We start from the raw sequence: 26227 nt of genomic DNA, 5'->3' as shown, positions 1-26227 counted from the left end.
AGGATATGGAAGGAGGCAGCCACTATGACTACAAAAATATTAGTTTCCTGTTTAAATTTGGGTGCATAGTTGGATTTGATGGTTTATCATCTGAGAGGTTTCTCTGGGTAGAGGGAAGGGTTTGTTTGTTTGTTTGTGTCAGGGATAAGGCTGTTTCCTGATCTGGGTCACACTGTTTATATTTGTTAGTTTTATGCTGATTGGGAGTTAAAAAAATAAAAATCATTTACTCAACCACTGCCGGTGGTGAATTTGTTCAGTACGCCCAAGCCCAACTACTTTTAAAAAAGAATTGATCATTTCCACATGAAAAATATTCAAATCTTGGAAACACCCGGGCTATGAAGCTGTTACATAGTAAACTACTATTAGATGCTCAAAGGATCTAATTCCAACCCCCTGCCATGGACAGGGACACCTCCCACTACATCAGGTTGCCCAAAGCCCCATCCAACCTGGCCTTGAACACCTCCAGGAATGGGGCATCCACAGCTTCTTCTGGGCAACCTGTGTCAGTGCCTCACCACCCTCATAGTAAAGAATTTCATCCATATTAGTATCTAATCTAAAAATCTACCCTCTTTTAGTGTAAAACCATCTCCCCCTTCTCCTATTACCACACTCCCTGACAAAGAGTCCTTCCTCAGCTTTCCTCTAGCCCCCCTTTAGGCACTGGAAGGCTACAATGAGATTTCCCTGGAGCCTTCTCTTCTCCGGGATGAACAACCCCAGCACAACCATTCAGCCAATTCCTTGCCTATGGAGTGGTCCCTCCAGCAGGTCCAAGTCTCTCCAATTTAGAGACAAGGTTATCATGGGGGACAGCATGAGATGCTTTGCACAACTCCAGGTAGATGATGTCAATCACTTTTTGCCTAGCCAGCAATGCTGTAAACCTGTTGTAGAAGGCCACCTGATTTGTCAGGCACTATCTGCCATTAGTGAAGCCATGCTGGCCGTCACCAATCACCTCATTTTCCATGTGCCTTAGCAGAGTTTCCAGGAGGATCTGCTCCATGATCATGCTGGGCACAGAGGTGAGACTGACTGGCCTGTAGTTCCCTGGGTATTCCTTTTTTCCCTTTTTCAAAATGGGGGTTATGTTTCCCCCTCTTCCAGTCACTGGGAACTTCACCGGACTGCCATGACTTCTCAAATAAGATGAACGGTATATAGATGTGTAAAACCTTTTCTCAGTGCCTATGCGTTTCCTACAATCTTTCGTTACAGCATGGAAAAAAATGAAAAACAAAACACGTTCATTTGAAGCTCCACTATAGCTTAATATGGAGAAAAATCAATTGTCTTAACTATTCCAGCATTTGTTCACAGCATAAGGTATCCCATTCCATTTCAGAGACTGGAATGATCTGACACATTTAAGAACTTAGTATGTTACTCCAAAACCAAATGAGTTACATTTTACTGTCAGTCTGTAGCAACAAATTATCTTTGATCTCAGACCGTCTCCCCCCTCCCAGTCCTCACTGGCAATCTTTCCTCATTCGAGAATTATTTGCTATGTGTTTTCAATTCCTTCAAAAAGATCTAAGGAAGCTGGGATAGTTGCAAACAAAAAAAAACAACTTTAACTTTGCATTTACAAAGCTGTCCTGTGCAATCAGGTACGGTATTAGAATTAGAAGTTCCAACTTTGAAAAGTTAGGAAACAGATAATGGGGATAAACTGATGCAACCTTTACTCGGTTCTTACAGTTGGCCAGCAGCAGCTAGCATTGATTTCCATACAATGCAGCACAAGCAAGAGGTTACTGTTGACTATGAAAGTGGAGGAAAAAGGCTAGTGGTCTTGTAGATCCTTCCCATCTCAGAAGAAAAAAAACACAGATGAGAAGCTCTTGACTACACAAAGGTGGCATAAAGTGTGCTAGTTCTATGGAACAAACGGGATTCCTCTTCCTTGGAAGATGGTCTCAATAGCAGAAACAACCTGGTGATAGGCAAGGCAGAACTCTTGCTAGGGTGTTAGGCTCACAACAAAAGGTGGTCCCACATAAGCACCATAACAAATGCTCCAGCCTCATATTCCATAATGCCGTGACTGCAAACTGCCAAAGACCAAGAGGAGAAGACATTCCTTTTGCTGCCTGTATGGCAACACCAGAAACCTAGCCGTAAAACAAGATGAAAGACAAACGCTTGTAACTAACAATTTTGACATTTGGTGTCCTACTGAATCCTCAAGAGAGGGTTCACATGAACAGAACATTAAAACTAGACAAACCATAGGTAAGAAAGAGCAGGCCAAAGGAGAAGCCGTGGCACTCAAAGATGCCTTGCTTCTCCTCATTTCTTTGCATTGCTAAATTTGCATTTACACTGCATTCTAGAACATTAAATTAGTAAGCCTTCATTAAGCTGCAAAATACTCCACTGCAGGGGCACATGACAGTGAAATGCTGCAAAACCTTGCATTGGGTAAGTCAGTGGAAGTACCACCTATTTTTGTCACCTGGGGAACTACTTTGTGCTAGAAGATTTCACCAGTACTACTCAGCCCGAAACACCTAGTAGCAGAGAAACATCTCACACCAACAGGAGGAGTGCTGGTACTCTCTGAATGACACAAGCACTGCAAGCAAACACTCTTCTGAGCTCTAGCATTAGGCTGAAGGGCATGACATTTTTCACACTCCTAACCGGCTAAACTCTTGGACCTGGCCTGAGTCCCAGACCTAACTGCCTCCAGGCAATTCACTTAAACTGAAACAGGTGTCAATTTAATCATCTGTAACATGAAGGGTAATGATGCTCCCTACCTACAGAGCGCTTCACCTTTGTAGAAGCAGGGGGCAGGGAGGATTCATCTTTCTAAAAGGAAACTACTTATGTTTCACTGCCTCACAGGATGCTCTTGAAAAGTCACTGCAAAATACAGAATAATACCTACTAGGCAGATACACGTCTCAATACAAAGATATCAGGGACTATTAAAACTCTGTTGGGCCATCAGAATGCAACCAGCTGTTAAGAGTAAAAACAGGAGTTATGTAATTACTACTCCAGAAGGATCTTCAGACAGTCCTGGTTCTGACATCTGATGCTCCCAGATTCCCCCTGTAGCCTAGCATTAATTGGTCATTCTTCTGGTGCCTAACATTTCAGAATCACTGAAGTAGTATCACATCCTAGGCTGAGCCTTGCCATTATGGAGTGGGAGTTCAGCAGGACAACTAACATCTATTGCATTAGTTTGGCACTAGCAAAAACGGTACCTCCAAAGCATGGCAGTATCTTCAGGAGTAACCTCCTTTATAAGTATAAACTCACTAGCATAAGATTTTCCAGCTGAAATGATTTATACACAAGCTGTCACAGGTAGTGACAAGTTGAGTGTCAAAAATTTGCTTAAGTTGATACTATTTTTGTGCAAATAAAACCAAGGATTTCTCTTTTTAATGCTCATGACAAATATTTAACTTACACTTTAACAGAGACACTTACTTCTCTGCCTTCAGTCCAGGTCCTGCTTCACGTTGCTACAGGCAGGTAGTAGCAACTCTACACTCAAACTGGTTGTAGCTTCTTTTTCAAGTATCTTGACTTGTTTTAAACATGCCATCTATCAAAGTTCAGGAAGGGGCCTTGCTCTGACAAAAGACTTGGATAGTTATGTTATTACCAGCAAGTTCTCAGCCACCTAGAGAATATTCCTTCCTAACCTTGGATCAAGTTATCCTTACGACTGCACATGCAAATAAGGCACACCAAGTACATATTAAAAATGGATTTCTGCATCATCTCAGACCTCATTCAATGTCTTGCCTCCAGGTGCAGTCAAGCTGAATACATCTTTTCAGATATACGTGACAGACAGAAATCCTCTGACTCCTACAGGCATACAGCTGAAGCTCTGAGCCATGGGAGTTGATAATAATGCTACCTTGTGAGGTTAGACTGAAGAAAAGTAAAGCAAAGAAATAAAAAAGAACACACAGACGTACCCAGTAGAAACACTATTAAAGCAAAACCAACATTTTTATTATCTTACATCACTGGAAAAGGCGGTTCCATAGTTGTTACTGTTCTAAGCCTTGTACCATTCCCCTGACAGCTGAAGTTCAAACTGCAAGTCTGTCAGCAGTACGTATGACAGCACAGAATTTGGATGAGATTTAAACATCCGTTGCTTCTGGCTTAGGAAAACCTCAACACGACCAGAACAGAAAGGAACTTGAGGAGGTAAATTAGAAGATCGAGTATCCAGGTACAATTTGTAAAACCTATGAGCACAATTTGTCAAAGTCTCCATTGCTATCTGAATAAGGGAACAAAACCAGATCTTTCGTTGCACACATTTTACAATGCATTCAGATTGGAAAATAAGCTCTGCTGTGCATGTTGAACTGTACACTTGCCTTTCAGTGAGAGGACCAGATGGGATAAGCCCACAGTGGTTAAATCGCAGTTTATACCAACAAAAATCACGCCTAGAAGAAGATGCTATTCTAAATTGATCTGTATGCATTCAGTTGTTCAGATTAACACTAGGAAGCTATGACGACAAAAATGGCTGTGTTCAACTCTGCTGTCAAGATGTTTTAAGATCGTCTCAAAGACGAGATAACAAATGTTTCTTAAGTCTTCCTGATAATCTGGTGAATTGAAGATCCAATTCTGAGATGTTTTCATGAAATAAGGGACTTTCCTCACATAGGTCTATGCTCACTGCTTGGGGCTAAATTAGGACTCTCAATAGGAACAGAAGATGATAAAAGTGCAGCTGGTCTACAGCCACGTCCCTTTAACCAGCTTGATAAGGAAGAACCCCAGGAGAGGGAAACAAAACCCAGATTTGTTTTCCTAGAGAAACTTCACTTACCTTCTCTCCAAGTGCACAGCTTTCATGCTGTTGGTTTCTAAAGCTGAGGGCCTCTCCCATGCTTTACCTGCTCAGTAAGAACAATGGGGTTTTCAGGCATCCTAAATAAGACTAAAATATCAAGAATGCATACGACAGAAAGGAGGTTTATGTTACAAGCAACTACCTGGGTTCTAATGATGCCATTTTCAGCAAGTTTATTCTTGTTGTAAATTTGCCAAACGTACTTTGTGTTTTAACAAGGAATAAAACCAGACACATAGGTAGAAGAAAGGGGCGCTCTGTGCTTACCAGCCATTTTACAAATCATAATAATGTACTTTTCAACATTACATATACGTAATTATTAAATATATTATGCGTATACAGTAAGTCAAAAAAAGGCACATGGTCCAAAATTTTAAATTGAAATAGCATGCAACATAATTAAAAATAAGCCAATGCAATATTTGATCTAAGAAAAATTGCATTTTTAGTATTTATTTATTTTTACCTAGAAAGTGACCATAAGTCAAGCAAAGAACTCAAGGGCAACTCAAATGAATAAGTGGCAAAATATAACCTAAGCAATTGTTTGATTTTTAAACTAAGATCTCTGCTCAAGTATATTTATAAAGGTAAAACACATCCATGAAGCAAAGTTACTTCAAATTACAAGGCAGATAAAAATCACAGAAAAAGCACATCATACAAGGAGTTAAGATGTAAAATTTTCCTGCCACTATTCCTAGCTATGAACGGATGGTAGGTGTCATCGACAAAAGCAGCCTTAAAGGATGGCAGGGGCCCATCTTAGGTGAAGGAAGTCACCTCAATAAAAGGTGACGAGGAAAACAGATGGCACTCCAGGCAGAAAACAGAGCACAAAGTGTAAAATGACAGGGATAATCAAGATGTGCCAATGGTCAGGATCAAGAGAAGGAAGTATTCACCTTGAATATATTTGTCTACAAAGTTTATCATTCATGTGTCCAGCTATGAAAAATCCTATTATAGTCACATGGACTGTGAGTCAATAAGGAAATTATAATTTACAAAACTACAAAGATATTATATATTCTAGAATCTCTTCTTTCCTTACTCCTTGGATACTCCTTATAATCTGCTTTCCTAAGCTCACTGAAGAGCATACTTATTTTTCTGCTTGTTTTTCCCTTTTAGTAGAAACCCCATACACAAACAGCCACCTTATTTTTCACTTGTTCACCATTGCTCTCATTTTTGTATTAGCACTACCAAAAAAAGCACTACAAATCACACAGAGACCAAGCTTTAAGAAATGAAGGTGGGTGTTTGCCAAACTTTTAATTCCTTTGTTAAAGGAAAAAGAGGTAAGAAAATAAAAATTTTATAAATAAAAAATAAACCCAAAACCACAACACAACTAGGAATCCAGCAGGAACGGAAGCAGCAATGCAAGGAATATATGGATCCATTCTATGAAAAATTCTGAACAGGGGAAAAAAAGGTTCTGTGAAGAAGGCTACCCTTGCTAGCTTTCAGATGGCAGTAAAAAAAAAAAAAGTGAAACAAAAGGTCTGAGGAGAAAATTAGAAGCAGCTTTCAAAATAACACTGCACAAAACACCAGTGTGTTAGGAGGGAAAAGGGGAGGGAAGAGAAAGGAGGGGGGGGGAAGTAGAAAAAAGGGAAAAAGAAGGGGGGGGGAAAAATAAGGCATGACAACTTCTTGAGTGCTAGGATATTTAGCACTGCCAACTCACAAACCTGTCGAACATTTTCTTCCTGTCCACTATGCTTCTTCCTTCAATACTACAGTACTTCTGAAAAGGGGAGCAAGAAGAAAAATGATTGTCCTAAATTTGCATAACTGCACAACACAGGAGATTTGCGAGCATTTCTAACAGCCAAATCAGCCAAACAAATTGTCTGCAGAAATGCAACAGTAAGCTATAGGGGTTCTTACGTCGGTAACATCAGAAGCCTGTTGGGAGAATCAAATCTTTTATTATAAAAAAATCAATCACAATTCCCATTCTGTTCCTCAAACCCTAAAAACCTGAGTGCCACTAATTTAGCCTTCTTACTGAAGAATGAGTGCCAGATAAAAAGGAGCCGACAGCTGGAAGGGAGCCAAAGGAAAGCTTTCAGGAGCAAAACGCGGAGAACAATGTTTGTTCTGCGCTCAGAACCCTACACCAAACTCTGCACAGACAAGACAGGCATCTCTGGCTACATGGCTGAGAATATACATTTAGTGCGGAGAACACTGCCTTTAAAAGGAGAAATAAATTAGAGATTAACGCCTTTTATGCGAGCTGCACGAAGAAGAATTCCTGGAGCAATTCAATTCAGCGCGAGGAACAAGGTTTCTTTCAAAAGTCACCCTTTACTGGGAAGGACGCTTCTTTGCAGGGAGTCTGAACTGAGAAATACACAGCTCCTAGCTTTCTATTTATAGTTATTCAGGCAGTGAATAGTCTCATTCCAAATGCCACAAGGCATACTCACAACCTTTTATTCTGGAGACCTGATTTGTGTTTCATTTCAAAAGTCCAGCACTATGAAGAAAAAAAAGAGGGGGGGGGGGGGGGGGAGAAACAGCAATGGCAACAGGCAACAGAAACACTTTTTCAGCTTTTTTTTTCCTTTATGAGGCTGGTGCTAGAGGGTGTGGAAAAGAGAGTTTTTCAGAAACTTCCCTATGGGAAGGAAAAAATGTGCGAGCTTTGGAGGCGCATGCATTTTTACTCATTAACGCTGAATACCAGCATGCTGCAATTTAAGGGAGTCTGGGGGAAGGAGGAAAAGGAGCGAGGGGTGAGAGCATTTCAATTACTTGGCTTTGAAGGACCCTTCTGAATGAGAAAGAGACAGAAAACACTTGTCAAATGCAAGTTCAAGTGAAAGCCACTTCTGCCAATGAAGTGTGCAGATGGCTGTGGGGGTTCCACTGAACCCTAACTGGGCTTCTATTATGTCTTTATTGCTCACAAAAAGGCAAGGGTCACCTTCAGTTTAGAGTAAGTTAGCTTCCTTTCCCACAGAATGACTCTGGTCAATCAAGCCAGCAAAGGAAGTCTTCGTTTGAGTGACTGCTATCCCATCAGCACACTGAAGAATTTTTAGAAAGGCTAAATAGACACAAAAACCTTTGGTCTCATCTACACTACAGACATTTATAAGAAAAATTTCCCACCGTTGCAGGCAAGCTTGGGAGTCCTAGGGTAGGCTGGCGGTGGCCATCATGTATGTCCATTAGATTTCTTTCTTATTAGGGCCAGAACATAGGAGTCTAAAAATGGTGCTGAAAACTTTCAAAATTTCATTAATAAGATGTGGCACGAAAACCAAAGTCCTTCACCCCTATTTTTAGCATTGCATTCCTTAGAAACACAGGAATCCCTGTTCTGCGTCAGGGCAGCCCATGACGACAGGGCTCCTGTTTCTAACAGTAACCAGGTTTGCACGTTTTACAATGTAAGGTTCCAGAAATTCAGTGATGGGCAGATTTGGTACCTTCTGCCCTCCCAGCAGCTGCACTGTGGCCTCACTGATGTAATACAATTGAAGGAGAGGAGGTTTAGTGGCAAATTACCATGAAACTTATGGGAAGAAAAAAAAAAAAATTAAACTGAACAGAAGAGTCTAACTGAGATGAATGGAGGTGTGAGAATGAGAGGCTTTGGAGAAATATTCCAGCACAAGGAGCAAGATCCCTTAGCCTTGTATCATGGAAAATGAGGCAGAACAGAGCAATCACTAGTGTGCAACTGTATTAGAGGAGCTAAAGACAGTCCAGCTTGTGCTTTGTGAAAAAAAGACCAAGAAGAATGCTAAATTTTGTGTTCATGGCACTTCACTCTATTCTTCGTCTGAAAACCTGACACCTAATGTCAATAAACACCAAAAGGGTGCGGTGTCCTCCCTAGTGGTTTCAAAGGATTACATAGCAGAAGTAGAGTTCCAGGCACTGAAAGGTCAACTATATTCAATACTTTCCTTCCGAAACAGCAACAGAAAAATAATAGCTGGGAAAAGACTTCTTACCAGTGAAAAGTTAGTGCCCAGACCATGGTGACAAACCTGATAATCTGATAGAGTGCACTGTGCATATTGACACAGTTTTACACAAAGACAGAAACAAATGTCTCTCAACCCTGTGATAAGAAAATATTCACAGGGTCACAACTCCTGGGCAGCTGCTCCTTATCTTCCTCCTAGGCCAGAGGTGAGCTGTATGGCAATGCTCTCTATTATTCTTGGAAGAGAGACTGTGAAAAAAGCAAAAGCAAAATGGAGAAGAGTACTACAGAAAATTCCTCACAGCTACTGGCAAGCAGGTGACAGTTAAAAACTTTATGCATCCTACGTGCTTGTCTGATAAAGGGAATCAAATTTACATGTAACAGAACCCACCTTTTCCTCAGCATCTGGAATAATATACTTACTTATTCTGTGCCCAAAAATGCATTAGGCTCTCCTAAAAGTGGAGCCATTACAGCACGTCATAGGTATAGAAGCCTTCGTACAGCTAGATATGGAATCTTTTAAATACAGAAAGGTGATCCCAGCAAGGGAAGAAAAGCAGAATTCTCTCCCTAGCAAAGCGGAAAAGGGTGATTTGATATCCAATAGCCTAAAATAATTCTTCGATGAGAAAGGAGAGCCTCAAGCATGTAAAACTCAAATAATTCTTCAACTTTGTAGCTTAATACATCCTCAGGATTTCCTCTTGATAAATATAGCAAAAGCTGCACATACAGAAGTAATTCCTAAGGACTCTGCAAAGACCAAATTTAGAAGCTGTCTGTCAGCTGCTAAGTTTTTAAGTTGTCCATTTACAAAAAGTAGTACAAAATACAGTCCCTGGAAAATTGACAAGATTTAGAGGTTTTTATGACTGTACAGCAACCCTAATAAATTATAAATGGTTGTAGAGGAAAATAACTTCATAGTGGTATGGATTCCACCATGGAAAGACTCAGAGGAGTATTTAAACTGGCAGCTGCCAGCATTTGTGGATTTTCACTTTGAGGCTAATGGATAAAATGTCAAGCTTGGCATATAAAAGTTTGGGAGAATCCCTGATCAAGAATATTCTGTGGAGGCTCCTCATTCAATCAAATCATTATTTGAGAGTCCTCTACTAGCGCATTAGGTGGTGTGACTAACACGGGACACATCATCTCCTGGATCTATAACTTGGGAAAAGAAGTCCTTGCTGTGACTGCTTCCGCAGAATGGGGATTCACTGCAAAGCTGGTTTTGCTTTACTCCTTTATAGATTAACATTTCTGGTTATTTACAATGGTGAAAGCAAGGTCAGCTAATAAGAACTTTGCACTTGGAACAGACAGCACTGAACTTTTTGATGTTTTTTTTTTCAGTTCCTGGAAATTAGGAAAAGAGGGGAAGAGGGGAGGTTAAGCCACTATCTCAGCATAACCTTTAAGAAAAAAAGATCTTTACTACAGAAGAGATTTGCTTTTATTGTGGAAAATCCATTTATGCTCAAATGGATCTCAGACAGCAGTCTTCACCCCAGATGTGTAAACTGCCTTCTCATTATACTGGGCCAAAAAAAAGAACTAGGGTCTTGAAACTGATTTGAGGTTTTCTGGGAAGTTTCAGGTTAAAGAACTATGAACATGCTCACAGCACCACAGGCTACTGGTAAGACACTGGTCCAGGACATTTCCCTCGAGTACTGAAGCTTCCACATCCCAGTCTACTGGGCCGCTGCACTTCAGTCAGAACGTAATGAGGACAAGAATAATCGAGGCTAGATCATCATCCACCCGCAAAGAAACCTCCCCATCCCACCCAGAATGGCAAGAAAGGTTTTACTCAAGACTGCTGAAGAATGGAAAAATAATATACTTAAAACATACGCTTCTCCGAGAGCAGTCCTGAACACAGGTGGAATTGGCCAAACTTTATATGTGTCCCTTATATAAAACACTGGCTGCAAACTCTTGAAACAGTTTCCCACTCACCGTCATACTTTTCCTACACTCGGGGCTCAGATACAAGTTCACCTGGTAGTTGACTCATTAAAAGGGGAGAGGATTGCATGCATGTTGATGTCTTCTTTTATTTGGTAAATAAATTTCTCTGCTCTGTGAGCACTTCCTTATTACGTAGTTAAGAGTAGAAAGGTGCAGTGCTTGCACTCAGATCAGCTAAAGCCTCTCACTTTGTGAATGTGGATCTCATTTGCTTCAGCAGCCGCTACACTTGGTAACAGTCCCCTTAAAAGAAAACAAGGACTGTGTAGTGCAAAGTATAAAATAATACACGGAAATTCCTAATCAAGCAGCAAGCAAAACACAGACAACTTAGTCTTGTAATTAGAAAAACAGAGTCAAAAGACTCTATGCTCTTAAAGCAGGTAGAGGCTATGTTTCTGTGCTCCAGAAAGAGGCAGTCTCACACCAGGAAATCCTGAACCAGAGTCTGTCTTAGAAAGAATTAACACAGCCAGAGAGTTTAAATTCATAAGAAAGTATTAGGATCTGAAACTATTCAGACGTCTGACCTACTGAACATTACAGTGCGTTTCATCTCAGCAGTCTCTGTTCCAAACTACAGGCTGGTGTGCACAAAGTTCAAACAATTGCAATACCATTTCTATGGTAGCAAACTAGTTAAGAAAGAGCATTGCAAATATATCTAAGCAAAAAAGTCAACATTTTTTAGCAGAGGAAGTTGAGACTCCACCAACATCCTTGTCAGTCTAGACCGAGGTGTTCATACTTGACTCCAAATCTGGTGATAAATCTGATGGTGCAAGCTGAACACTGCAAATAGGCAGATGAGAGACTGGGGAACCCTGAAGAGGAAGGAATAGAAGACCCTCTGTCCCCCTTGCTGCTGGATTTCTTTTTTCTTCCTAAAGATGCACACCGCCTTTTCACTGAAGAAGCCTTGTTAGGCTTTCTGTCATTTTGTAGAATTACTATCTGTTTTGTTCTTTATTCAACTCTCAAAACGTATATTTATAGTTGTCATCGCTAAAGCACTGAAGTCAAAGATACAGATTTCATCCCTCCCAGAAAACTTGTGTTCCATTCCAGCAATGTCCCTCTGAGAAAAGCAATCACAACTAATTTGTCAGTCTTCACAAAGTCCAAGAACTGACATAAACTTGTAACAGTATTTTAAGAAAGTCCTGCCCTCAAATGACTCCTCCTATCCAGTTTACAATGACTACCTGGCTACTGGCAAGAAAAATTGTTCCCAAGTTCACTACTAGAGATTATTCTCCTTCAGAACCTTGAAAGATAATTATACACCCATTCTTTGGATACTGCTGCAAATCTAGTGCTCACACAAAAATGTTTGCTGCCTAGAACTGAGTGGCCCCCTCCAAGTAAAACAAAAAATCATTGGCAACAGCATTCACGCTTGCTTGTTCTTCAAGCAAAACACATAGCAATAAAGGAGCCTAAAAGCCATTTAACACTAATGAAAACGTAGCAGTATTTGATGACCACCAACTACACACAAACATACAACATCAACAAATATCCAATGGCCACAAATGGAGAGAGGTTTATACACCTCACTCCCTCAACAACACAGTTTGACCCCAGACAGAAAAGTAGTAATTTGAAAAAGAAAAATTTGAAGTGGCATTAAGAACAGCATTGAAAGAGCCAGCCCAGGCTACAGAAATACACTGCTGAACAGACCAATACAAAGACTAGGAAAGTATACGGGTTTGCTAGGCTGATTCCAATATATGCTCTTCAAGATTAACATCTAATCTGGCTTAGATATGTAGCACTTGCATCTAGAAAGGATACAACACAGAAAAGGATCAAGAGTGAAAAGTATAGGAAAGTTGTATTTCAGGTTAGGGACAACACTGTAAGCACGTCAATTTATACTTCATTCCTAACAATTACATTTAGCTGATGTTTCTCAGCCACAGCTCTAAATCAAATCAAGCGTCATTAAAAGTTTTAAATTCACTGAAATAAAGGCCACTCACTATATTATCAATTTAAGCAATTTTATTCCTGCAGCTGTCTACTTGGAATGACATATGTTCTTTAGATCAAAAAGAACCTGTGCTCCTTATTTCTATCCCCATTTTACTTCTCCATTCTCATGCATTCATACTGATACGCAGTGTGGGGATTGTTTACTTTACAGAATCACAGGATGGGAAGGGAGCTCTGGAGTCATCTGGTGTCCCCCCCGCTCCAGCAGGGCCACCCAGAGCAGGGTGCCCAGGCCCACGTCCAGGTGGCTTTTGGAGCTCTCCAAGGAGGAGCCCCCACAGCCTCTGGGCAGCCTGTGCCAGGGCTCCAGCACCCGCACAGCACAGCCGTGCTGCCCGGGGTTTCGAGGGAACCTCTCGTGTCCCACTTTGGGCCCGCTGCCTCTGGTCCTGGTTCTGTCTTTTCTGCACCCTCCCCTCAGGTAGTATTTACAGACATTGATAAGAAACCCTCTGAACCTCCTCTTCTCCAGGCTGACCAGGCCCAACTCTCAGCCTCTCCTCAAAGGAGAGGCGCTCCAGTCCCTTCATCACCTTAGCGACCCTACATTTGACTCTCTTCAGCCTCTCTTGTACTGGGGAGCCCAGAACTGGACACAGTTCCAGATGTGGCCTCACCAGTGCTGAGCAGCAGGGAAGGATCACCTCCCTTGACCTGATGGCAGTATTTCGCGTAATGCAGCCAAGAACATCATCAGCCTTCTTAGTGGCAAGGGCACACTGCTGACTCTTGTTGAACTCGGTGTCTACCAGAACCAGATTTTTATTTTTTTTTTAATGTCTAATTAGCATGTGGAGGTAAATTCAAAATAGCTGTTCTTTCCAAGAGACATTCTTATTTCAATAAATTAATACACAATATCTCCCAATGAGTTTATTACACTATATGGACTATATGCCAGAGCAAAGAAACAAATTAAAATGTATCAGTTAAAACTCAATATTGCCTTTTTTTTTTTTTACTCAAATGCGTGGAAAACAAAGTGTAATATGTGAAATATACTCCGACTTATCTAGAAAAAGTAGCTTTAAATTAGATTGTTAATTTTTCTACCTCTCTACAATTCACTTCTGCAAAGACTACTCCAATTTAAGTAGCAAACTGTTCCAAATGACATTTTACCCTATTATGCAGTAGGTTAACAACAAACTAATTATAAAATTGCTTCCTTGAATTTCAAGGACAGCCCATGTAAAATAATCTTGGAAATTTTTTGGTGAGTTCCAGAATTGTCATTTGATGCTCACACTTTAGCTTGAACATCCTATAAAATTGCAAAGAATCACTGTATGTATAATTATACGTCTTCCGCAAAGATAAACAAAGGACATTTGTCGAGGGGGAGATAGGAAAGCAGGAGGACAAAGGGAAGTTGCCAGAAGGGGTAGTCTGCATAACGCTTATTCCAAGAATACTGCACAAACTTAAGTAAACTGCATACATAATAACAGGCACCTGAGAATTCAGTAATTGCTCATTATGCAATTACACCTTAGGCACTTTAAGCAAATACTGAAGAAATAATACAAGGGAAACCTGGCTAACCACAAAATTGTTTTTTAAGGAGAATTAGGAAATTCTACACGTGGATGCCATTGGGTCTTTGCTTCTCTCCCTGCTGGAACTCGGTAATCCTTGTTAATCTATTGTTTGTTCCTGGAAAGTACCTTTTCTCTGTCAGTAAAATCCCAAATTCTCTTGGATTACTCCATGCCCCTTACTCATAGCTGAAGCTGTGTGGACAAACACATGATTTCAACAGACCTGACTCAAAATTTGCTATATATTTTTCCTTGCCATCGCCTCTGCCAAACTAAGCAGAAATTTAAAAAGCTGGGAACAATGTTACCACGGGGTGCCAAATTTGCAGTGAAAGCCTCACAGGCTGCTGTCACGCAAAGTTTGACAAGCCTTGCCAAATGGTTTCTTCAGGATACGAACCGCTTGCGAAGTGACTGGGCCCTTTGTGTTGCAGCTGAATGCTGCAGATGGGAAGGTCTCCGTCAGGAAAGAGTAACTGCTGCTTGCACCATGTGAAGTTTCAGGCACGCAAATAAGAACATACTCTCCTGGTACAGGACCCTGCTTGGTACCTTCAGCAGCTCTGCAGTATTCCTTTTCTGTTTTTCGAAGAGTGCACTCAAAAGCAATGTGAAAATGTGTTAAAAAAATCCAAATCACAACCAAACAAATACACCTCCAAAAAACAACCGAAAAACAACAAAAAACCACAACCAAAACCTAAAACCAACTGAACAAGAGAAAAAATAAAATAATAATTGAAAAAAAAGCCACAAACACACCAGACATTCACGATACATTTCAAACCTGAGGTCTAGCAAAAAGAATACCAAGCAGAGAGATGCACAAATATACACAAGCTAAATTCACTCCTGCTTTTTTTTTTTCCCTGAATGGAAAGCAGTTGAATACATAGCATAGGATGAAAGCAATTCTATTCTACAAGCAGCTCTTCAGAAACCTACAGAAAAGCGTACAGGTTTTTAATAGCGCACTTTTTATATTATCGGGCATAAGGCTTAATTCTCATTTTTCCACCACCCAGACAGACTTTAATTGCAACTATACTCTGCAAAGTAGTACAGATAATGTTTTCAGTTTAATTCCATTTTGCAATTTCTACACAGTCAGCTGGGACATTTTGAGGCAGGTGAAACTAAAGGGTTAGAGGAAAGTTTAGCCAGCACTACGCTTTTAAATAGTTTTATGTCCTCAACAGTGAAAAGAAAAAAAAAATCTTAATACTCAGCTAGGTCAACAATAGTAGAAAATATTAAACACATCCTCAGCTTGCAGCTAAGCTAGGCTTTGTTTTTGACAAACTGTGGGTGCAACAGACATACAGACACACAGAAGAAATCACCAAGACACCAGCTGTGCTGGCAAGCCATCTATATAGCATCCTCTTGGCAAAAGAACACATACATGAGAAGAATGCGTTAATGTTAAAGTGAAGAATAACTTCAACACTAAGTGGAAATGTCCCACCTCATATACCATACACAAGACTTCACATGTACTTTGGCTAGCAGAGCAGCATGAAATATGGCTTACTAGGCAAACCCAGGGTATTGAAGGAAGCTCTCAAACAGAGAAATGTTTCAGGAAACAATTATAAGGCTGCAAATAGAACAAGATAAACAAGAGATACGAAATACCATCCATTAGATAAATGTTTCTATTCTGAAATATATCCCTACTGCAATTTTTTGATCTTGCAGAGAAGTATTAATAAAAAGAAGCTCTACTGGAGACCAGTCTGGAATCAGCCAACACCTAAGCTGTGTCAATAACCAGTTAAGTCATGCAGTTCTTTCCCAAGTGAGCAGAATACAAATGTCTGGCACGTGTTCCAAAATGGAAACTGAAAATTTGTTTTCTAATGGACGTTCTGCAATAGACATTTAACATTCATTTCTACTGATGGCATGCCAGCGCCTTTTTAACTCACGCAGCTGCACAGTGGACCACAACAGGCCCCTTCACAGCACTGTTCCGAACTCCAGACAACATCCATGATATTTTTCCCCATCATGTCCTAAATGGGCCTATTTAGGGATTTGTAAATGTCAGGAGTCTGTTCATGCTAACTAGCAAAAGTAAACACCAAGCATAAAGAGAAAAAGTGTTGGGGGGGGGGGGGGGGGGGGGCGGATTTAAACCAGGAATATTTATACCTGTTTTAACCTAAGAACTCATTGGTAGGGACGTAAGAGATAAAAGTATCTAAATCTTTGTACTAACAATTATAACTGGGTTGTATGATATACAGCAATCAAAATACCTAGAGATATTGTAATCCACTTCATGTAAAAAAATACCTTCTGTTTCTGAGACCAAGTAAAATACCTTCTTCTCTCTATTTTTGAAAACAGAAGAGAACCACTAAAAGTATAATAAGCAGAACTGAGAGAATAAAAAGCCCTTACTTTGGCTTCTCCAACTTTCCTAAACTTAGATGCCAAATCAAACAGTACCATTGGCTTTACTGTCTTAAAATGAAGTAAGACAGACTGAACAGACTGCTTAAACCAGGGAGATCAATTGCACTAGTACAGTTCCAGCTACAAAAGGTGGAATCTAGAATGTTCTTTCCTACAGCCTGAAAGGTAAGGAAGGAGAAGACCCCTCTACTAGTCATCAAGCCCAGTACATCAAGACACTGCCAGACAGCAAAGTTATATTTCTGAAGCCAGCAGACAGTCTTGATTCACTTCTTCCAGAGGGCAAAAACTTTAGAGAGCACAGACATTACTAAAGGCCCCAAAATTTATTTATCCGAAAATGCTGCATATACTATTCCCTCAAGTAACATGAAAACTCAATCGACTTCACAGAACAAGGGTGAAATTTCTATACTGCTTTTACTAAGTACTGTTACAGAAATGGACTGTTTCTTTTTTATAAATATATAGTACAGTCAAAACACTACCTCAACAAACTAGCTTACATTATAGTAAGAAAACTTACATTATAGGGAAAAAAAAATCTCTCTAAAGCAATAGTTTTATCCCCTTCTTCATCCCATTCTGGTTTGGCAATTCTGTTTATGAATTGATTTCAATTAGCTAGGTTACCTCATCTTACTTTGAAGCTATTTCAAATTCCCTGGAGAATTCCCTTTTGAAATTAAAATACTCAGAGCTAATTATTTAGCACCTTTAATTTTCAAACTGCTTTTCTGACATCTTTGTGGAAGATAAACAACTGCTTCACAACAACGACGTACCAGAGATAGCTCAAGGAACCTGTTTCCACCAGATGCCCAGAGCATTACAACAAGACGTTAAAAATGAATGTTTGTCAGTATGACAAATCTCATCATTTAATGATAATAGAATAAAACTTTTCAAATTTGTCTGACCTCAGGTCATGTCTCATGCTGTCAACCAAGCCTTCGGATTAATTATAGCCTACTATAACGACTTTAGGTTGAGGTTCAAAATCCAGTTTTTCCTTCTTTCTCAGAAATGTGAGCTAAAGAAAGTTTAGGAAGTTCACCAGCAATAAGGTGACCTTGCTAAACAACTATTTTATTAAGAAACCAAGCACTGAAAGTGATGGGGAACACAACAGCATCTAAATCAAATGTTTCAGACCTCCTCACAACACCTGGCTGTATCCATATTTTTCTGCTTTCTCTTGGAAAACTTCCTCTCTTTCCAATCATCTCTGCAGCATCCTGCTTAGCTAACTAACATCATGCCTTTTCTGCTGGCCATAGAAAAATAGTGAAAAGCTACACCTATTGGCCTGAAATTGGTATTTCTGTCACTAACACCTTATTAAATGCCTTACTGCCAGCTCTCTTCTAAACTATTTGGTGCTCCTACAGAAACAATTGTCCTAGGCCAAACAGTATTTCTACACTTGCTAGGTAAGATGTCAAGTTGGCTCAATATGCATCAGGAGCTGGAAGCTGCAGGCTGCAAGAGAAAACACTGGTGAGCTGCACAAACAAGATAGCAATATCTTCTCAGGCTGGAATTTCCTGGGAGCTGGGGGTGGAAAAGCCACCAAATCTCACTGGTATTGGGCCTAAAACGCCACAGTTAACAGTCAACTGTTAATAATTCAATGAAACTTCAGAATCTCGTAGACACGACTTCAGAGCCCAAATAGCCTGGCCCCAGAACCTGGTTCTACATCTTTCAGTTATTTATCACCTTCTCAGTGAAATTACTTCAGGACTCAGTTGCTGGACTTTTTTGCTGTATCTAAAAGCTGTTTCATTTCTGTGGTAGCACACTTCACAATTATTCTTTTAGACTAAGGTTTAATCACGGGATACTGAGGCAAAAACAATCAGGGGGAAAAAAAGGCATCTTCTTTATGAGAACATCTCAGGCCTTACTTGTGCAATTGTCAACATCTATGACTACACCAATACCAGATGTCTGCTTTGATCATATCTTAAATTTAAAGCAATGAATCTCCAGATACACCTCACAATCTTACTGCTGGAAACACACGTAACAAAGAAGCAGATAATTTTTCCAGCTTTGTCTAGCATACAAAATGTCCAAAGCAGATTGATTAAAAATAAATGAGTTTGAAAACAGGTAGACAGGATGGATTTTTTGCATTTAAAAAAAATTCTTCCCAAAGAAAGGGGAACAAAAAGAAATCATGCCATACTCTTATCAGAAGTTCTTTCAATAACTAAGAAATATTTAAAATTTTCCATAAACACTTATACAACATCATGAAGGGGATTTCCCCTCCCCAGATTGTGTGACAGAATGCCTACATTGTTTTCAAGGCAGGCAGAAGGTACTTTTAAGTGTCATGGTACATTGAAAACAACTTTTCTCCCATGCGTCCGGACACCACATAATCATTAAAGTCCTGAAATACGGCTCTCTAGGGCCTCCACATCCACTTTCTCCCATACACAAACCTTGCATCAAGTCTTTTGCATGCAGCAATTTCAGACACTAGTTCCAAGCACCACAGAAAATGCAACACATTACTAAAAGAGGTTGTACCTGAGTGTTCCAATTTGTTTCAAAAGCTTCAGATCAAACCTGAGATTTCGAGTAATTAGATTATACTTCCAGCACTGCAGAAGTTTCTGATTGCATATCCCTTAGCATAGCAGTTGATGCGAAAGTTTTCAGAACCGGTACAGCATATGAACATACTTCCTTTCTTCTCTAATGTCTTGTTTTGATAAATTTATTGTAAATATTAATGAAACAAAAGACCCCCCCCAAATGGATAAATATATCCAAGACATAAAGCTGCACATAACAACAACACATGTTTTCTAAGAATGTAAACAAGACAGCTCTGTTACTCACCTCAATTTTATCTGTTTTTGCATCTCCCCAGTAAAGTTTGTCCTCTTCAAGATCCAGTGCCAAGCCATTAGGCCAACCTAAGGACGTGTTCACCAGAACTCTCCTCTCTGAGCCATCCAAATAAGCACACTCTATCTTTGGACTCTCACCCCAGTCTGTCCAATACATGTAGCTGTAAAGAAAAGGGCAGAAAAAGTCAATGCACATAACATTCCAGCCAAAAAGCATCAAGATCTGTTCCACTTTTGACAAAACATCCTAGCTTTCTGCTTCCCAAACTGCAACAAACAAACCAACTGACTTCAACTGCATCCTGTCTGCCCAGAGAGCCTGTGGAGTCTCCCTCCTTGCAGATCTTCAAAAAGATGCCTGTACATGGACCTCAGCAACCAGCTCTAGATGGCCCTGCAGTGGTTGGACCAGATGACTCCAGAGGTTCCTTCCCACTTCAACCATTCTGTCATTTTGTCATCAGCAATAACTAAATTAAACTCAGTTAACTAAATTAAACTACTGAAAATGTGCAGTGGCCCAATTCTTTAATAGTTATAATACTGAAGACGCAGATAAAAAAAATCCAACTGAACATGCAACATATAGACTCAAAGGACACTGCAGTCACCTTTTATAGAAACGCAAGTTATTTTCAAAACAAAAGCAACATTTGACAAATAATCATCTTGTAACCTGCAGACTTTCAGTTTCATAAAACCACAAGCTGGACCCAAAGACCTACCACAGGGCTACCAACGAAAATAAAACTTACCCCATTACAGGATTGAGCACAATTGCTCTAGGTTCATCTAGGTTTTCTGAGATAAGGATCTTTCTTGATGTCCCATTCAACCGGGTCACTTCAATGCGGTCTGTTCCAGTGTCAGTCCAGTACAGGTTCCTTGCCACCCAGTCCACAGCAATACCATCTGGATGGTTGATTTCTGAGGTTACCAGAGTCTGTGCTCCAGAACCATCAAGGTACGCCCGACGAATTGCCCGGACATCATCATCAGTCCAGTAGATGTAGCCTTCCACAGGATCATAGTCTATGGCTATTGCATGTCTGATATTGTCTATCTGCAGAATAATGTCAGTGAAATCCGGCATGTCCAAGGAAATCCTTCTCAAGTCCGTCCTTCTAGCAAGCAGCAAGACTTCTTCAGCACCTGGGGAGAAAACCATTCATGGTATCTTCTTTTTTTCTTCAATACCCCCGCAACAGAGTTGTTCTGCTATCAATACGAACACTTGAATACAGTACAGCCCTTTCATTGAAATAAAGCCTTGTCTGAATAGGGAGTTATTCAGAAACAGTTCTTCTCAACTGAATACTTGTGCTGGCACTCTTAATTCACAATGACAGTATCTTTCTCCCAGCCTCCTACACTAACATGGAACATAGCACCCTCAGTCTAGAATAAAGGCATCCATGCAGGTAGTTAACAGAGGACAACAGATTTGCTTTAAATCAGCAGCCTCCATTAGCCAACCAAAAATCTACATGCAGGTGGAATTCCCAAGGAGCACACCAACAACCAGATCCAATACATCCTGACCAATGCAAATGTGCAGCCTGAAAACACCAAGCTCCAGCTTCCAACCAGTATCACAACTTAGCACATTCTCTATGAAAAAGTAAGGACTGCACAGCACTAGCAACCTTGTCTCTAGTGGTAAAATAGAGTTAGTAGGAACGCACATCTAACAAAGGTTCCAAATCAACAATCATAAAGCCAGCCTTGAAAACACTGCTGGCATCAAATACCACCTGTGTCTCTGTCTACCACTCCTCCAAGTGAAAAAGATTGGGATATATATATATTTTTAAACATTGATTACATAAAGGAAGTTTTATGCAACTATTTTTTCCACTACCAGGAAAGAAGTAATAGGGAAAAAAAAGTTACGAAAGTGTAGATCGGCCAGGCTGCATGCAGAACAATGCCATTCCTTTCATTAGGGTGAACCAAAAAAAAATTGATGGGGTATGTCCAAATATTTCATCATGTTATATAGAATTCCCCAGCTCAGCCAACCTTCCCACTAGTTGTATCACTGCATTAGACATGTTTTTCAACACACAAGCACTACATAATAAATGACAGCGCTAACAGAAGACTTCAGTATGTCAAAAAAATTACAGTATTGATTTGCTCTAGCCAAACTAATCAGAACAAGCCACAGGTATAGCAAGTATTTCTTATTTGGTGAAAGCTGGTACAAAACTAACTCTAAGGCAACAGGGCAGTTCTCTCTCTACCCTACTCCACCTCCCCATTGCAAAGTTTCATTGATGGTGGAAAGGGTGCCAGCCAACAACCTGAAGCACGCTTCAAAGACAAATGGAGTATTCAGCATTGTCTTTCTGGCGACTTCTTTTATCAGAACAAACCCAAGACACAGAAAAACATCCAGCTACTTCAGACATTTCACCCACGTGCTTCAGCACACAAAGAGCAAGTATAGTCTTTTCCCTACTTGGTTACTAAGTCGGTGGCATGTAGTTTCAAAACTGACATGGAGTTTTTAGCCACACTCCAAAACTGGAAAGCAAAACAAAGTCACTTGTTTCATTTCACCCAGACCAGAAAACACCAGCTGCCAACATGGGACACTTTTTTTTTTTTTTTTTTTTTTTTTTTTTAAGACCACTAACAAAACCAGAAATTCAAATCCTCATGACAGTCTTCTAGGAGAAAATTGCACCTAGGCATATGTATGGAGTTTTGGAGACTCGGAAATTTAGTCTATTGCACTTCAAAACCAAATTCATATTCACTATCTGCTATATTCACTATATTCACCATCTGCTCCTGAAGTACGGCTCTCTGCTTTTGGGTTTGGAAATCAGAGTATAATCTCCAAATAGTATCTCAGAAGTGCTGAAAAGAAACAGCGCTTAGGTTGCAAGGATATGATAAAACACAAGGAAGGATCTAGGAAAAAAAGCATCTGAACACACCCAAGCTATTTTGCTATACTGCATGGACATAAATCAATGCACACTTTGAGCTACCTTAAGCCACCACAGTTCCTGAATGAAGTGGCGCTGCCCTTCTCCTTGCCATGGGCTGCTTGGCCTCACTCCTGTATCAGTCCTTCTCAGGTGCAAGCACAACAGGCAGCAAGGCTGTGTGTTGCAAACTGTTCTAAAAAGAGCTGATCTAAACAAAAACTAACTCAGCTGAAAGAAGTCTGAGGTTTTTAAGCAGCCCAGTTCACTGCAGAGCTCCACGAATGCTTGTGCTGGCATGGGGAGGGCCGCCAACACGTATGTTTCTTCCAGTCAATGCTGGCTGACAAGGTTTTATAACTGCACCATCATTTGCACAAGCTGACTTTGAAGGAAGGCTGGGCAGAAGGAAAGCAACAGAAATTCAGAGCCTAAGAACATGTGGAGAAATGGGAGGAGTGAGAACCCATACATTCTTGATAGCAAAACAAGAAAGCAATCTGCCATCAAATTTCCTTAAGATTTTCCAGCTTCAAAGGTGGCAAAATTAAAACTGTTTTCAGGAACAGTTTTCAGTTGTGCTTGAAAGTTCTGATTACTTCTCCGAACATATCAAAACCAGTAACTTGCAGTCCAAGCTGAGAAGGGAACAACCCCAGGTGACCAGACAAGTTGTAAGGCTTCTTTCCTCCATTGCTCCCTTAGGTAAACACAGCATCAGGTTTTCTTTTTTTTTTTTTTCCACGTTTCCTTTCTGTTAAGGGAACAACTTGTACCAGCAACTGTAAGAAGGCACTGCTAGGAAAATTATTAATTTTCAAAAGCTTTATAAGATTCCTAGAAAGAGAAGAATAGTAGAATACCTAAAACATTATTTGGTATTTCATATCATGCTTAGAAACACCGGTTTCCTTTCTGAACCGTGAAAAAAAAAAAAATCAACTGCTTTTTTTTTTTTGGTAAAAAAAGACCATGGTGGACAGAAATAAAAATATACAGCTTACACCTTCTCTTCTGCAATGCTTCTTAGCTAAATGATCTTTGACTGATTAACTACACATAATGGCAGAGAGCAGGAATGAAAGGCAACACTGTTAACTATCCTATCTACTCTACCTACTTCTGAGTATATCAAATGCAAGGCAGTTTTCTTTTTTAAACAAGCATAAGAACTGTAGTTGTTAAACTACTTTAAAAAGCTGTCTGGGAACAAAAGAAGTTCATAGCCTGAGATACTTTTTTCTCTCTACTTCAAGGATTTCCCCAGAAACAGTCATGGGTTATGCTGATGTTTCTGGATTAGAAAACAAGCACCAAACAGCTATGCTCATTTCAAACATTATGATGAGGATCCACTTTAAACAGAAAGGGAGGACCTTCAAAATAATATTGTTGAATCCAAGGGTTGTGTTCAAAGCTGATTAATGCGGTTAAAAAGGACATTTTTATGGAGCCTGTTCAAACAGAAAGGCTTTTAGATCTCTTTTGTTTCATTAAATTGTGGGTGTTAAAATTACGTTCGAAGTACTTGGTAATTGGTATCAGGTCCCATTGTGCTAAGTATTAAAAACGCAGATTTTTCTGACAGTACCATCTGCAAAGAACTTGCAGCGTCACCAGACACAACAGAGTAAGGAAGAAAACATGCTGCTTGTCCAGAGCATGTCAGCTTGGCGAGAGCACACAACAGAGTAAGGAAGAAAACATGCTGCTTGTCCAGAGCATGTCAGCTTGGCGAGAGCAGAAATGAAAAAGAACCCAGGTCACTCGAATCCTGCACATGACCTGAAATAGTAAAGATTATCCACCATCACAGTTTCTTTACAGGAAAAAGTTCCCAAAGGTCCTGTTTCTTACCACACTGAAACACACACAAAATATTTCAGTTTTTAATGTAAACTAAAATTACACTTCAACAGCCAAGGTTAAAAAAAAAAAAAAAAGCCATCATTACAGACAGCATCTGCAGACCCTAATCTGCAACTGCAGAGGTCAGGCAGCAAGCTACAGCAGAAACACATAGCTCCTGTAACAAAGTCTTATGTCTTGCTTCTATGTTTCTGAAATATTTCACTTTAGGGAGTCAAAATAACTTGCTCTAAACATGAGATTTTCAGTAAAAATTCAAGCCCTAACACTCAATGTGGAAAGGGGATGTGCTTGGTCATCAAAATGTTCCACAAAACCAGAAAAGAATAAACTGTTTTAGCTCAACTGGGTCAAAAAGTGAGCAGCACTGCAGCTGTTCAGCCACCCACAGCACTCTCAGTTTCACAGCCACTTGACCTCCTAAATTTTTATTATATTAATGTCTGCAATCATAATCTTAATATTAAGTATGTGTAGTGTGAAGCAGAATAGCATCAAACATATGCGTAGCAACTGATAACACAGCAATTACCAATATTACATGCATTTCCAGGACTACCAACATTATGAGCATCGTTTCATGGGAACAGACAGATAAAAATCACATGCATGTGTTTCGCATCTTCACACAAATGATTGCATCTTCACCTTGGTTCATGGTGAACAAGGTCAGGGTTGAACATACCAGAGGAAGGAACTAGCAGATCAAAGTTAAAGGCCCAAATTATACCTACACGCACTGGCTAGACAACAGGCTGTTAATATTCCCCTAAAATCCACAAACAAAACCAAAACAGTCTTAAGTTCCTCAAAGCAGCAATAACCAGGCTCAACTTTATCTCATCTACCTCTGTCCTATGTACACCTGTGCATATGATCACACGTTTGCTTGCATACAAAATAATACTTTGACCAGGGAGAGAAGGCACAGGGCAGCAACTACTACCCCTTGAATCAGCAATTGCACGATGACTACAACCTCATTGCACAGGGAACAAACAACCCTGTTTCTGATGTACTCAGCCATTCAGGCTTTTTCTGCAGGCAAGCACTACTGGAGGAATATTCCCAAACTCAGTTCTGCCCCATGGGCATACACAGCTAAAATGAACATGTAGGATACAACTTTGCAGCCCAAGATTTAAGGATTAGGTTTTTTTTTTCCTCTGTTGACCCAGCTGACCAGAAAAAAAATCCTTCATTCCAGTTGACAACTGGGACAGCTTATTGGTAGTTGAACAGAATGCTTCTTGGAAAATTCTTCTGATTTTTAACATGCTTCTAACCAAGACTTATGGGAAAAAGAAATAATAAGAGGAATGAGCTACTTGACTGATTTAAAGTTCTGGCTGCTTAGCAGTTTCTATTGGAGAGATGCAGCTGCTTAAAATGAAGTCAAATTATTACACAACAAGACCTCATGACAGACGTGTATCTACATCCTTAGCCATTACATGTGACCAGAGAAAATGTTAACACAGCACGTCTCATTACATTCTCCCCTCCTCCAGCTACTTTTAAAACTTGCTAAAATATCCTTATTGTGGGCGGGTTTCTATAGGTGCAAAAATCCCAGCCTTTATTGCAGCGCAGTCCAAAAAATAGTTTTTGTTATAACCATATTTGCCTCTCTTAATAAATTCCTGCTAGAAGAGAAGAAAAAAATTGGCAGTGGGCTCTGAAGAGCTCTAAGAGATGAGAACTTATCTCAGCACTGTCGCTAGTTCTCCCTAAAAACCTGGACAAACACGCTCGTCTGCCTCATTAGT

At 40.1% G+C, this 26227-nt stretch overlaps 1 protein-coding gene across 1 annotated transcript in view; it reads right to left on the bottom strand.

Moving 5' to 3' along the window:
• The window catches only part of LRP5 (LDL receptor related protein 5), a 166668-nt gene that overhangs the window by 57099 nt on the left and 83342 nt on the right, over window positions 1-26227 (bottom strand). The window contains 2 exon segments of the mRNA XM_040558299.1: window positions 19640-19811; window positions 20406-20802. Of these exon segments, the coding sequence (XP_040414233.1) occupies window positions 19640-19811; window positions 20406-20802 (569 nt within the window).

The sequence above is a fragment of the Cygnus olor genome, chromosome 5 (assembly GCF_009769625.2).
Source record: "Cygnus olor isolate bCygOlo1 chromosome 5, bCygOlo1.pri.v2, whole genome shotgun sequence".
Taxonomy (NCBI): Eukaryota; Metazoa; Chordata; class Aves; order Anseriformes; family Anatidae; genus Cygnus; species Cygnus olor.
Note: the sequence above shows the minus strand (reverse complement) of the source record. Positions and strands in the feature narration are given on the sequence as shown.